At 18.6% G+C, this 14,591-nt stretch overlaps 5 protein-coding genes across 5 annotated transcripts; 3 read left to right on the top strand and 2 right to left on the bottom strand.

The window, feature by feature from the left end:
- Window positions 1–255: 255 nt before the first annotated feature.
- Window positions 256–2,496, bottom strand: PADL01_0603200 (RNA-binding protein, putative; the record flags this gene model as incomplete). The annotated part of the gene is made up of 1 exon (XM_028680753.1): window positions 256–2,496. The coding sequence occupies one exon, from the start codon at window positions 2,494–2,496 to the stop codon at window positions 256–258; it is 2,241 nt and encodes a 746-aa protein (XP_028537199.1).
- Window positions 2,497–5,434: 2,938 nt separating this feature from the next.
- On the bottom strand, window positions 5,435–6,019 carry PADL01_0603100 (50S ribosomal protein L24, putative; the record flags this gene model as incomplete). Its single annotated transcript, XM_028680752.1, has 1 exon — window positions 5,435–6,019. One exon carries the CDS (start codon window positions 6,017–6,019, stop codon window positions 5,435–5,437), a length of 585 nt encoding a protein of 194 aa, XP_028537198.1.
- Window positions 6,020–6,525: 506 nt separating this feature from the next.
- PADL01_0603000 (conserved Plasmodium protein, unknown function) lies at window positions 6,526–7,138 on the top strand (the record flags this gene model as incomplete). Its single annotated transcript, XM_028680751.1, has 3 exons — window positions 6,526–6,573; window positions 6,752–6,933; window positions 7,081–7,138. 3 exons carry the CDS (start codon window positions 6,526–6,528, stop codon window positions 7,136–7,138), a joined length of 288 nt encoding a protein of 95 aa, XP_028537197.1.
- Window positions 7,139–8,143: 1,005 nt separating this feature from the next.
- On the top strand, window positions 8,144–12,388 carry PADL01_0602900 (RAP protein, putative; the record flags this gene model as incomplete). The annotated part of the gene is made up of 1 exon (XM_028680750.1): window positions 8,144–12,388. One exon carries the CDS (start codon window positions 8,144–8,146, stop codon window positions 12,386–12,388), a length of 4,245 nt encoding a protein of 1,414 aa, XP_028537196.1.
- Window positions 12,389–13,022: 634 nt separating this feature from the next.
- PADL01_0602800 (glyoxalase I) lies at window positions 13,023–14,591 on the top strand (the record flags this gene model as incomplete). The annotated part of the gene is made up of 6 exons (XM_028680749.1): window positions 13,023–13,355; window positions 13,501–13,629; window positions 13,750–13,848; window positions 13,965–14,030; window positions 14,147–14,278; window positions 14,427–14,591. 6 exons carry the CDS (start codon window positions 13,023–13,025, stop codon window positions 14,589–14,591), a joined length of 924 nt encoding a protein of 307 aa, XP_028537195.1.

The following is a 14,591-nucleotide window of genomic DNA, read 5'->3' as shown; positions in this document are numbered from 1 at the left end:
ATGTAGTATGTAAATAATTGATGGTACTGTTATATTTTAGTAATAATAAAATAATAAAGTACACATATAAATTGAAAAAAAGGATTATAATTAAAAGATGGAACATATATATATATTATATATGTTTGGAAAAAATACATTTTATTTATTATATGAAAGAAAAAGATGCCTACAAATATGACATATAACTATATGATTTGATTTTCACTAATATTACATATATATATATGTTTATGTTTATGTTTGTGTTTATTTTCAAAACCAGTCGAATTTGAAAATTTTGGACTGTATCATAAGAATTGCCAATGAATTAGCTAGTGGTGAACCCGTTATAGAAACATTAAAAGTATAAGATGAAGAATCATTTGAATCAGTACATATAGAAATATTACAACCGGATTTTTCAACAATTTCGTCAATTAAAGATTTTCCATTTTTATTTTGAGAATCGAATGTTTCTAAATATAGATCAGGCATATTTAATTCGATGGTATATGGTTGTTTAACAGATATAATTTTAGGTAAGGATGCATATGGGAAGGATTTATATATTTGTTCTAGGAACATATTTTCAACTGGTGTTTTCATATCATTACTATTATTATTGTGGTGAGTATTTATTTTATTGGGTATATGATTATCATATGTATAATTATTAGAATTCATATGATTATCATTATTTTGAAAATGATGATTAGGAAGAGAATTCGATGGCATAAAATGATCATCGCTATTAGTATTATTATTATTGTGTATAGAATTTTTATTATTATGCATGATTTTATGATTAACACTTTTTTTCATATGATTAGAATATTTATTATTATTATTTTTATTATAATATATATCATTTAATGGAATGACAAGACCTTCCCTTGCTATAGCTGGGTTTTCATATTCTTCTAATTTTTGTAAGACTAATACAGATGCTAATATTTTTGCTTCTGGTGAACCTGTAATTAATACTAATTTTTCATTTTCACTTTCTTTATTTTTGGCTACTTGAATTTGTGAACCTGATTGTTCAGTAATATATTTAATAATAGATCCTTTTCTTCCTATTAAAAAGCTAGCTGCTTTACCTGGTACTAACATACGCATTGGATTATTAATATTTTTTTCTCTTTCTTCCATTTGTCTAACAATAAGTTTTAAAGCATTAAATTTATTTTCTGCTGAACCTGATAAGGTCAGAATACGATCACATGTTTTTACATTTTCAATATTATCAGGTGCATCAACTATTACTGCACCTGCTCCAGTAACAGATCGAATTTCTTTAATATGACATCCTGCTTTTCCAATAATCCATGCAGTAGTTTCTACATCTAGAACAAAACGAACAACACATGGACTAACTTCTTTACCATATTTATGTAGGAGTAAATTTTTTTCTTTAGGAACAGAATAGTTATCGTTATCATCAATACTCATATTATCATCCATATAATTATCATTTTTTTTCATATTCATATATTTGGAATTATTATTTTGGTTATTCATATTAGAATTATTATAATTATGTTGATAGTGTGGATTATTATTATTATTATTATGATTATTTATATTTCTATAATTAATTGAATTATTATGATGCATACGATTATTATTATTATTATTATTATTATTATTCATATTATTATTATTGTTGATGTGCATCATGTTATTGTTCATATTATTAGTTATAATATTATTATTAATATTATAATCACTAATATGATCATCGAAATTATTATTTTCATCATTATCATTAATATTATCATTATCAATTAAATCATCATTATTGTTGTTTATATCATTTTTTGGAACTCCTGGGAATTCAGAAATAGTTAAAATTCCATTTTCTACAACATCTTCTAATAAATCATATATAATACCTATACAGTCAATAATTTTACTTATTTTTTTTGACTTAATAAAAATAGCTTTATCTTTTATACCTGGAACATCATCCTTATGAACATTAATTTCACAAGAAGATCTTTCACTTAATGAAGAAATTTTAGAACCTTTTTGACCGATAATGATGGGAATAGATCGTGTAGGAACAATTATAACTATAGATTCTTTACCATCTTCTTCTTGAAAATCCATAACACTTTTCGATTTGCCTAGAACTAATTCTAATGCTTTTTTTTTATTTTCTTTTTTTCCAAATATTGTTAAAATTTTTTCAGACGGTGGAGGATATACAGATATATCAAATTCTTTTTGACATTTTATAACAGCACCACACGCCTTTTCTATTTCACGTACATTATTACCTGACTTCCCAATAACATATCCTATAGCTCTATTTGGTAATAATAAACAATATGGAATACGCATCTCAGTACTAGTTGCAACAATACTTTTTCCATCCTCATCCATATATGACCTAGTACTACTCCTACTTTCATTTCTTTGCCTTTTTATTATATTTTCCTCATCACTAACATTACTATTACCAACCTCATTATCAACATGTGAGTATGATCTTTTTTGTTGTTTTATCATTTTGAACTACTTTGTTTTAAAACGAATAAAAAAATATGCACAGAAAAATATATGTGTATTATATAGGTATCCCTTTTTTTTTTTTTTTTTTTTTTTTTTTTTTCCCAATATAGCTATTATCACAGTTGACGATTTATAAAAACGTGATAAAATGGTATATAAATATTACATAAATGATTTTATATATATATATATATATATATATATATATATATATATATATATATATTGTACCATTTAACCCTTCAAATTAAAGACTAACAAAAATAAAATAAAAAAAAAAAAAAAAAAAAAAAAGGGAAGAAATAGCTAGATAGCCAAAATTTTATAATCCTACAACGTATGGAGAAATATGAGGAATACAGCTTACACAAAAATTATATATTTGAAAAATAATAAACACATATATGTATATATAAATATATACATATATATATCAAAACTGACTGATAATTATTTTTGTGTAGAAATAATCAATATTAAATACAAACTTATATGAATTCTTATTTTTTTCTTTTTTAATAATACACTATTTTATACTTTGATGTAATATAAAAATTCCCTAAAACGTTGCCTAAGAATAACTATGTTTTCTAATTCTTGAATTGGATAAATTAATATATATATATATATATATATAAGACTACCTTCACTTAAATAATAGGCGTAATAAATTATTTGAATTATATGTATATATAATATGGTGATATCTTAATCCGTAACTTATAAATTACTTTTGTACTTTTCCTTTTCCCTTTTTTTTTTTTTTTTTTTTTTTTTTCAATAAGTGTAAATAAACACATATAAATACCTCTTAAAAGAACTACAGTATTTTATATACTGGTATACTTCAATAAAAATAAAATAATATAATATAAAATGGTTATAATATACATATATATATATATATATATATATAATTATACGGGACTATTTGATCTCCTCCTTCTTTTTTTTTTTTTTTTAAATTTATATTAAAATTAAAAGAAAGAAATATATATAAAAATTTGCAGAAAGGAAAAAAAATATATATAATATCCAATGCAAACCAAATATGCACATATAAGTATATATATATATATATAATATATATTATTTTATTTTTAATTTATGATAACAGAAAAAAAAAAAAAATTATAAATAAAATATACCATATTAAATAAATACTCTATATTTGTCAAAAATTATAATTTGTCAAAATCTTCTCATCAAAAATATATAATGATAAATAAACATCTGATATAGGTATAGGAAAATGCTTCTTCAATATTTTATATATATTTTAAATGGACTAATAAATATATATAATATATATTATATAATATTTATTTTTACCTTAATATTTTAATTTTAATTTTAATTTTTTTTTTTTTTCCCTTACGTTACATATATATAAAACTTTCCTTTAATTTTTTACAAAAATTTGAAGATGTTATTATATGTATGATAAAATTAAATTCCTTTATCTTCTTTAAATAAAAAACGATATATTTTATATTTTTCCATTCATATATATATAATTATACATATATTTCTTTTTTTTAATACATGAAAAAAGAACATTATAAAATTATAAATCAGTATATATTTATATTATATAAAAAAATATTTATTATATATAAATAAAAAAAAAAAAAATAAATTTAAAATTATGATGAAATTATAAATATTTAAAAATATATATATAATATTAATTTTTATATTAAAATTACGAATTTTATTTTTTTTTTATTTATTTTATTCTATTTCTTATGTTACTTCATGAAAAAAAATTTTAATGGATATAAATATTAAAAATTATAATAATAATAAATAATATATTATTTATATAACATAAATAAAAATTATTATAATATTACAAAAATTTTAATAAATATTTTATTATATTTATATAATACAATTTTCTTATAATTTTATATATATACAGGATATAATATATATTATATAATAATAATATAACGCATATGTAATTTATTTTTTTAAATGAGCATTTATTTTTATTTATATATTATATATATGTACCAATATTTTATAATTATAAATATAAGTACTAAATAAAAAATTATGTATACTGTATATTATTATATATAATAAATAAATAACTATAAAAATAAAATATATATATAATATTATATAATAAAAATAGCCCAAATTTTGTGCAATGCGAATGCTATAATATATTATAAATATAAAAAATTTATGTTTTATTTTATTATGATATATATACATATATTTTTATATATTAATATATATTTTATAAATTTTTTTTTAAAAAAATTTTAAGTCATGACCATAATTTGTATTTTGTAAAAAAAATATAAATTTTTATTTTATTTTTTTTAAAGTGTTGGAAGGGGGGAATATAAAAAGAAGAAAAGGATACTATTAATTATATATTTGTATAATTATTTTAAAAAGTGCTTTAAAAGATAATATATGTATTATGTCAAATTAATTATTGAAAGACATTACATATGTTATGAACTTTTTTGATTTATTTTTTAAAATAAAGTATTTTAATATATGTTATGTATATGTAATATTTATTTATAATTAAAAAAAAAAAAAAAAAAAAAAAAAGACCCCTCAATTTTCCATTCATTTATAAATATGTATTGGATGATTTATATATATATAAAAAATATATAGATATGATATTGAATATATATATTTATTGTATAATTTTTATTTTTTATGTTCTTAAGTTTAAAAAAAATGTCACATAAAATGGTGACCTTTTATTTATAATGAAAAAGTATCTTTTAAAATAATAACTTAAAAAAAATATACAAAAAATTGGTTATAAAATATTTAAAAAAAGAAAAGAAAATAATAAAGATTATGTAAACATATAAAAATATGACATACCATAATATATATATATATGTATGTATGTATGTATTTATGTTTATCTGTACATATTTATGTATTCTTTTTTCTAAGATAATTCCCTATTATATTTATTGACAGTTTGTCTTAAAATGTTCATAAACTTGACATCGGTTTTATAATCATATGTTTTTTTTAAAGCTTCCTGAGGCAAAGTATCTAAAGGGTTTTCTTCGATTTGATCATAATCTTCTTCTTTTGTTTTTTCACAAGGCCATGGTATAACAGTTCCTGATTTTTTTGATATTCTAATAACTTGATTATCATCTGTATATCTTAAAGCTACCTTTGTATTTGTTTTTAAAAAATTATCTATTAATTGAACATTTGAATAATGTATTTTTTTTTCAATATAAACGAATTTATTATCAACAAAAAGTTTCCTCATATTACATCCTTTGACTTTTACCATATTCCTAAATTTGTCACAACTTAATACTTCTCCTATTTTTCCTTTATCTTTTCCAGATATTACTTTCACTTCATCTCCTTTTCTTATTTTCCACATCTTAATAATATTTCTTGGTTTAATAATTTTATGATTTCTGACACTTACATTTTTCAAAAAAGTATTATTTAACTGGCTCAAAACTGGCAGTTGATTTATTTTTCCTATAAATGAAGACCAAAACATTTTTCCCCTTGTTTCATTTTTTTAATTACACAAAAGGAAAATCAAAATGATAAATGATAAAATTGCATGGCGATGTCAAAATATTATAACATATATAATATATATATATATATATATATATATATTTATATTTATATGTTTTTCCTTTTTTGAAAACAATTTATATTTTATTAATGTAGATAATATATGTTATAATGAAAATTTGAAATTTTATATGATCATGTAAAAAAAAAAATCATAAATGCTACATCTTTTAATGTACATATAAATTAAAAAAAAAAAAAAAAAAAAAAAAAAAACATGTTATAATGTGAGCTAGTGGCTTTAGAAAATGAATTTACCTGACCTGTTCATATATTTTATAAATTCAGAAAAAAAAAAAAAAAAAAAAAAAATACATATAAAAAATAATATATATATATATATATATATATATAATATATGAATTTATACCTTTATAATATAATATTAAGAAGAATGATCATTCATTTATAAAGGTTATAAAGATGGATAAGCTAAGAAATATTCTTTTTGTTAAAAATGGAAAATTTTCAGTAATAATAAAAATATATAAGGAATTATATATTATATATATGTTACATATATACATTTATTCATTATGTATATCATATATATATTGGTGTGTATAAATATATATATATATAAATACATACATACATCCCCATATATTTTAAAAACATAATAGTTATGTTTTATTATTTTTTTTTTTAGAACGGACAAATAAAATTTCTAGCATTCACGTCATTTAGTATGTTGGTATTAATGGTTACTGGTGATGGTATAGAAACACCAATGGGATATGTCAAAAATTTCAAAAAGGAATTGAAGCAAAATGAAGAGAAAAAAAAAGAAAATATGGAAGATAAATTAATAAAAGAACTGGGAGTTACTACGTAATTGTTTCATAGAAAAAAATGAATATTACTTTTATGAAGACCTTTAATTTTAAATGATATATGTATATAAAATTTTTTTATAATATTTATGTGGGGTATAATTAATATTTATCATTTTACATTCTTAATTTTTCCTTTGTATAGATATCAAGAATGGAAAAAGGCAGGAATCCTACCATCAGATGATAAGGAAAATTTATAAAGTTATTTATTTGTAGGATTATGAAGATTCGTGATATATTAATTACATATTCTTATATTCCCCATTCCAATTAATACTTTTGATATATGTTATATATTTATTATTCAAATATATAATTAATTTGTAAAATGAAAACTTATAATTTTTAGATCAACATTTTTTTTTTTTTATGGTTTATCATTATAGATATATGATTAATACACACAAAACAAATGTTTCTTATTTTTTTATTTTTTTATTTTTATTGATTTTTTTCTCCATAATTTATAATTTGATGGATGGAAAAATTATATATAATAATAAAATTTTTTTTAAAAAACAAAGAAAAATAAGAGTACGATATTAACATATATAACTTGTAATACGATAATATATATATTATTATGTTCCTTCTCATATTATTAAAAAGGATATTTAATATTTTTCTTTATAATATTTACATTATATTGGATGTTTTATTTTTCCTAATAATCATGTAGAAATGTAGATATTATTTTTAAATCGAAAAAATAAATAAATATAAATATATATATATATATTAACATATACTAAAAAAAAAATTAATAATTATAATAAAATTATAAAATAAAACAATATAATATATTACGTATATATATATATATATATATATATATATATATTAATATGAACATTGTGAAAATAAAAAACATATTTTGTAGATTCTGAATATTTCTAAAATACATTATGTATATATTAAATAGAGAAGATTATATAAAGATGATGACATAAAATTTTAGATTCTACATTTGATTCTCCAAAATTATATCTATTATTTTCGCCCACCTTACCTTTTATTATTATTTTTTTTTCATTAGCTTAAAATTTGGGGGTTATATATATTTGTTGTGTCATATTTTATTTTATTATATTAAAATTAATATTTATTTATTGTTTATATATATATGTAAGTATTATGTGTAAGTACCCATTTGGGTAATTTTTTTTTGCTTTATTTTTCTTTTTTTAAAATATAGGATAATGTTTATGAAACGATATAAGATATTGATAAAGAATGTAAATACTTTTAAATGGAAGTCGTACGACGTGAAAAGAATTTCATCGACCTTATTGAGTTCAAAGAAAAGCAAACCATTTAATATTGATTATATAGAAAAGGTGAAAAGAAAAAATGGCTTAAAAGTTGGTTGTAATAAGGTATTTTTAAAAAATAAATATAATGGTGAGAAATATGAAAGAGATAAGAATATAACTAAATGGTGTGAGAAATTAAATGAATATGCTAAAAATAAAGAATATGATATTTATGAAAATGATTTAAATTCGTGTTCATCTATAGCTGAGAATTCTATAGAAATTTCTCAGTTGATTAATGTAATTAGTAAGAACAAAATTGTGAATAATAATATAATGTTGATTTATATAAAATTAATTGATAAATGTTTAAAAATATTTAGTAACATTCCTGTGAGAAGTATAAGTTTAATTCTGAATAGTATGGTTAAATTAAATTATTATCATACTAATTTTATTGATTTGTTTTTTAAAAATATAAACCATATAATAGATAAAAGTAATCCAATTGATCTGAGCCTTTTATATCATTTTTACGTGAACTGTTCAGGTGATTATTTTGAATATATAAATGATAATAAAAATGATATATATTTAAATTTGTTTTTAAATAAAATACTCAGTGATATATCGCTTTTACAAATACAAGCAATTTCTTGTATTTTAAGATGTAATAAAAAAATAATAAAAAGAAGAAATTGGGAAGATGCATATTTTAAAAATGATGGTGTCTTGGAAGAAAACTACCTGAACGTTCAGGTAAATGAAAAAAATAAAAGGAATGATTATATTAAAGTATATGAAGAGAAAGAAATAGAAAAGAAAAGGATAAACGAAAGTGGATATAAAAGAAGTATAAATGATGATGATGATGATGAAATATATTATAATAGATTATCTATTAAGAAGGAAAAAAGTGAAAAGTTGGAGAATAATATAAATTTTTTACAATGTGATAATATAGAATTAATAAAAAAAGTAAATAAGATATTAAAAGAGCATGTGTATTTTAAGATATCATCTGGTAATATTCAACAATTGTGTAATATTTTAGAAGATTTAGAATATTTTAATTTAATTGATGATGATTATAATTTTTATTATGACATTTTAAATATATTGAAAAGTCGATGTAATTTATCTGAATTAAAGAATATTGATTATATAAATATATTAAATATAATAAAAACTCGAAATATGAAATATAATAATTTTCTTCCTATATCGAATTTTTCATTTTTATTTGAAAAAATAAAAGATTTAAATTTTGATTTCTTTACATGTGATCATTTATGTGAGTTAATAAAAATATTATGTTATTTTAAAAAATGTTATCATTTAAATATGTGTATAAATAAATTAGAGGCTTGTTTAGAAAAAAAAAATTTGAATGAAATATATTCAACATCAACAATGATATATTTATTATATGATTTTTCTCATATAAATAGAAATGATATGATTATACATTCATTATGTAAAAAAATATATATATCAATAATTAACAAAATAAATAACAGTTTGGAAGATGAAAAAGTAAATGATTTAAAATATGTAGAGACTGAAAAAAATATCAACATAAATAATAAGAACTATATGTATAAAACTCAATTTAACATATGTTTAAAAGAATATATATTATTAGTAAAATCATTGGATAAATTATTAGATAAAAAAATAATAACACCTATATGTATAGATGAGAAAAAACTGAATTCGATTTTTTTTGATATTACAAATAAAATAAGTGATGATCCATCACCAATTTCTTTTAAGCGTAGATATAAAAATGATGACTATTATGATTATGAAATGTGTTTATATTTATATCAAATATTATTATTGGGTAAATTAAAATCTAGAAACTATGTTCTTTTTTTAAGTTGTTTAAATAACGTTTTGGCTTTATCAATTCATTTTAATATAAAAAATGTGGTCTTATGTTTGAAAATATTATATCATTGTACACATTTTATAACAAAAGATAGATATTTAATATTTGAAAATACCTTAAATTATTTTTCACATTTGATATTATCTAATGATTTTAATGTTTTGGAAAGAGAAAAAACCATGATGAATAATATAAAAAATAATTTTATAAAAATTAATAAAAATAATATGAATTATGTAGAAGAAGATCATAATGACAATATAGATATTTTAAATAATCTATATAACAACATAAATAGAATAATTGATAATAATAATAAATATTATATGTATATAAATAAAAATAAGGAGAATCATTATCTTAATGATAATATTATGACTAAAAATAATAATAACGAAATAGCTACAATATATTCTAATTTTAATTATACAAAGATAACTTGTATAGATTGTTGTAATATTTTATATTATTTAAAAAAAATGAATTATGTAAATAAGGATTTAATAAATATAATATTAAAAAATGTATACATAAATATAAGTAGTTTAAAAAAGCAAAAATATATACTTCGAATGATTAATGGGTTAAGTATTATAAAAAATATAGACAAAGAATTTAAGGATTTTAATTGTATTATTAAAAAAATTATGTTTCACTTTTTTTCTATTCAGCAAGAATATAATAATAATAATATGAGTGAATCTGTAAAATTAGAAGAAAGTATTAAATTATTTTATTTATTAAGTAAATTGGATATGAGTAAGAAATATAAAAATGATTTGATAACAAAATATATATTGTTACCTTTGGAAAATATATTAGAAAAGAAGAAAACGACTATTAATAATATTATATTATTATTATATGGGTTAAAAAATATGTATCCATATAGATACATAAGTTTGATATCATACGTCTTACATTATATAGATGATTATCAGACAAGAATGTATAATATTAATGGTGATAATATTAATGGTGATAATATTAATAGTGATAATATTAATAGTGATAATATTAACAGTGATAATATTAATGGTGATAATATTAACAGTGATAATATTAATAATTATCATAATAATAAAGATGATGCATTATATTCTTTGCCCTTTTTAAAAGCCTATTTTTCATCTATACCACATTTTATAAATAGTTGGATAGATAATAGATGGAGTAAAATAAACCAAGTATATATTCGTACTAGCCAAAAATTGTTTCAAAACTTTTATGAACAAATATTTTTAGAAAAAAAAATGAAAAATGAAGATATGATTTGTATGTTAATAGATTATATAAATTTATCTTTACCTTATATGGAAAAATATCTTGATGTAATTCATTACATTATAGATATGCACAAGGTGTTGATAAATAAAGATGAATTTATAACCTTTTTATTAAGTTGGAAGATATATATATATAATAATAATAATGATAATATTAGTTATGATGAAAAACAGAAATTAGGATATAAGATTGAGGAGTGTTTAAATATATTATATAAGAATGATAAGAATTATAATCATAATGATTTTATATCATTAAATAATTCTTTAGAGAAGTGTAACAAAAAAAATGATGCTCACACGGATGATAATGATGATAATGAAAATATTTGCATAAATAAAAAATCAGTATACGATTTTAGTTTCAATAAAAAGAAAATAATTTTTCTAGATACAGATGAAGATAATGAAAAAGATATTATATGTAAAGAATATAATTATATCGATATAAATAAATTATATGAAAATAAGTTCAACAAGAAAATAAATAATAATATAAATGAAAAGAAGAAATTACAATTATGTATACAAAAAGAAGACAATGAAAAAAATAAAACATTTAAAAATAATAACAAAAATAAAAACATTTTAAACGAATTTGAAATAATTTTAAATAAATATTCATATTGTCAAAATAATCAAAATGATAAAATTGAAATTTTAAAAAATGTAAAACTTTATTCCTTTCATATAAATTTTTTGGATAAAAAAAAAAAAATTATATTTGAATTTTTAGATGAAGATGCTTATTTTAAGGAACCTGATAATTCATCTATAGATTTATTACCATCTGTTAATTTAAAATTAACATTATTAAAAAAATTAAATTTTAAAATAATCACAATACCATTTTATGAATGGAATAAATGTTATGGACGCTTAGAAAAAGTGAAATCCATTTATCAAAAATTATTAAACGTTACAAATCCTCAAAATGTAGAGGAGCAATATCAAAATTATAAGAGTGACGATATATTTTCTTCTATAGGACGTTATGAAATAACTAAAAAGAAATAAAATATAACATATATATATATATTATAAATATTTTATTATTTTATATGTACATTTTTTTTTTTTTTTTTTTTTTTTTTTTTTTTTTTTTTATATATATTATAGGATAATATATTCATTAATGTGTAATATGAAATAATACATTGTTTACATAAAAAATAAAAAAAATGTTCACTATATTTTATTTATGTTTACCACCTTAATTTTTTAACGAGCGTTACATATTTTGAATTATATCCTTCCATGTTTTTAAGAATTTTAAGAAAAATTATTTAATTTCTCCTTACTTCGACGTATTTGTATATATACATTTTTTCGTCAAGATTAAACCAATAAATAAATAAATATATATATATAAATAATATATATATATATATATATATATATATATATTTTTTTTTGTGTGTTAAAATATAGTATATATTTTAGTTCTTTATATTTTACTTTTTATTTGTTATATTTAATTTAAAAAAAAAAATATAAATATTTATATATTTAAACCACTTTAATATCATTCCAAATTTATTTTATAAAATTATATTATATTATATTATTTTTTTTTTTTTTTTTTTTTTTTAATGTCACTTATAATAATATATAATATGTTCTAGATATATGTAACTCCCCTTAGGATTTAATGAAACTTTTTGTAGTCGTCATATTTGTTCTTTTTATTTTATTAAAGAGATATAAATGCTTAAGTAACAAAAAGAACAGGTGTTCTTATTTTATTAATAGGGATACTTATCATTTGAAAAAAAGAAAATGCAAAAGGAAAATAGTCAAATGTAAAGTTGATGGTATAGAATATAAGGTCAATGATTTAGACAAATCAATTAATTTTTATACAGATGTATTAAATTTTAAAGTTAATAAAAAGGAGAAGGATAATGCTCAGTTGGTATTAGGAGATGATGGGGCTTATATTAAATTAATTCAAAAATGGGAGGGAAATTTGGCTATAGGAGAAGTACATTAATGAAAAAATAAAAATAAAAATAAATATTATATGTATACCTGAATATATGTTAGTGTATTTTATTATTTTTTTTTTCTTTATTATGTTTCTTATTACTTCGAATCATTCATTTGAATCATATATATATTTTTAATAGCATTCTTTTCTGGGGCTGGGAGTACACTTAAAGAATTTTGATATAAACAAGACTAAATTGTATGAAGGAAAGATTGATGAAGAAATAGATAAGAGGCCAGTTACGCCTTGTATATTACCAGACGAAGATGTTAAAAAAATAAAAATAAAAATAAATGCGTAAATACCTATATATATATATATATATATATATATATATATATATTTATGTATATTTATTTATTTATTTTATTTTTGTTTTTTTTTATAGGCTCAGATACGGAGATTTTGGACAAATTGCTTTATAACTGACCCTGATGGTTATGGAATTGAAGTAGTTTTACAAAATGAGTGCGACAAATTAGATAGGGTTAATCAAAAAAAAAAAAAAAGAAATACAATTTATATGTATAAATGTTTATAATAAACGAATATAACAGCGTAATATATATATATATATATGTGCACATATTTTATTTATTTTAGATACGTTTTTTTACTACGTCAACAAAAGATGCTCAAAAGTTTTATTCGGACATTTTGGGAATGCAGGTAAATGAAAAAAAAAAATAAAATAATAAAACAAACAAATAAGTAAATACACATAAATATATATATATATATATATATATATATATTTGTGTGTATGTTCATTTTTTAATGTATAGCTTGTAAAAATACAAAGTCATTTAGAAGAAATTTCGTACCCATGGAATATATACGGAGGTATGAGTTATTATTTTTCTTCTGAAAATAATTCGACCATACTACAAATGGCTTATGCTTACGATGAAGAAGAGGTAAAAGAAAACATTATTATAAATAGGATATTTTATATATATATAAATGTGTCATATATTTACATTAATAGGTCTTATAATAATTATATATATATATATATATATTTATTTATTTATTTATTTATTTTATTTCATTTTATTGTTCAAGCTGCACATGGGTAATTCTCTTGGAAATTTAATATTATGTTCCAAAAACTTAAATTTAATTGAGAAAAAGTTAAATGAAAACAACATAGAAGTTATCAAAAATGATAAAGGGGAAATCCTGGTAAAAGACCTAGACGGATATAATGTTTACTTAAAAGACAAATGA

Source organism: Plasmodium sp. gorilla clade G2, assembly GCF_900097015.1.
Source record: "Plasmodium sp. gorilla clade G2 genome assembly, chromosome: 6".
Lineage (NCBI taxonomy): Eukaryota > Apicomplexa > Aconoidasida > Haemosporida > Plasmodiidae > Plasmodium > Plasmodium adleri (nom. inval.).
Note: the sequence above shows the minus strand (reverse complement) of the source record. Positions and strands in the feature narration are given on the sequence as shown.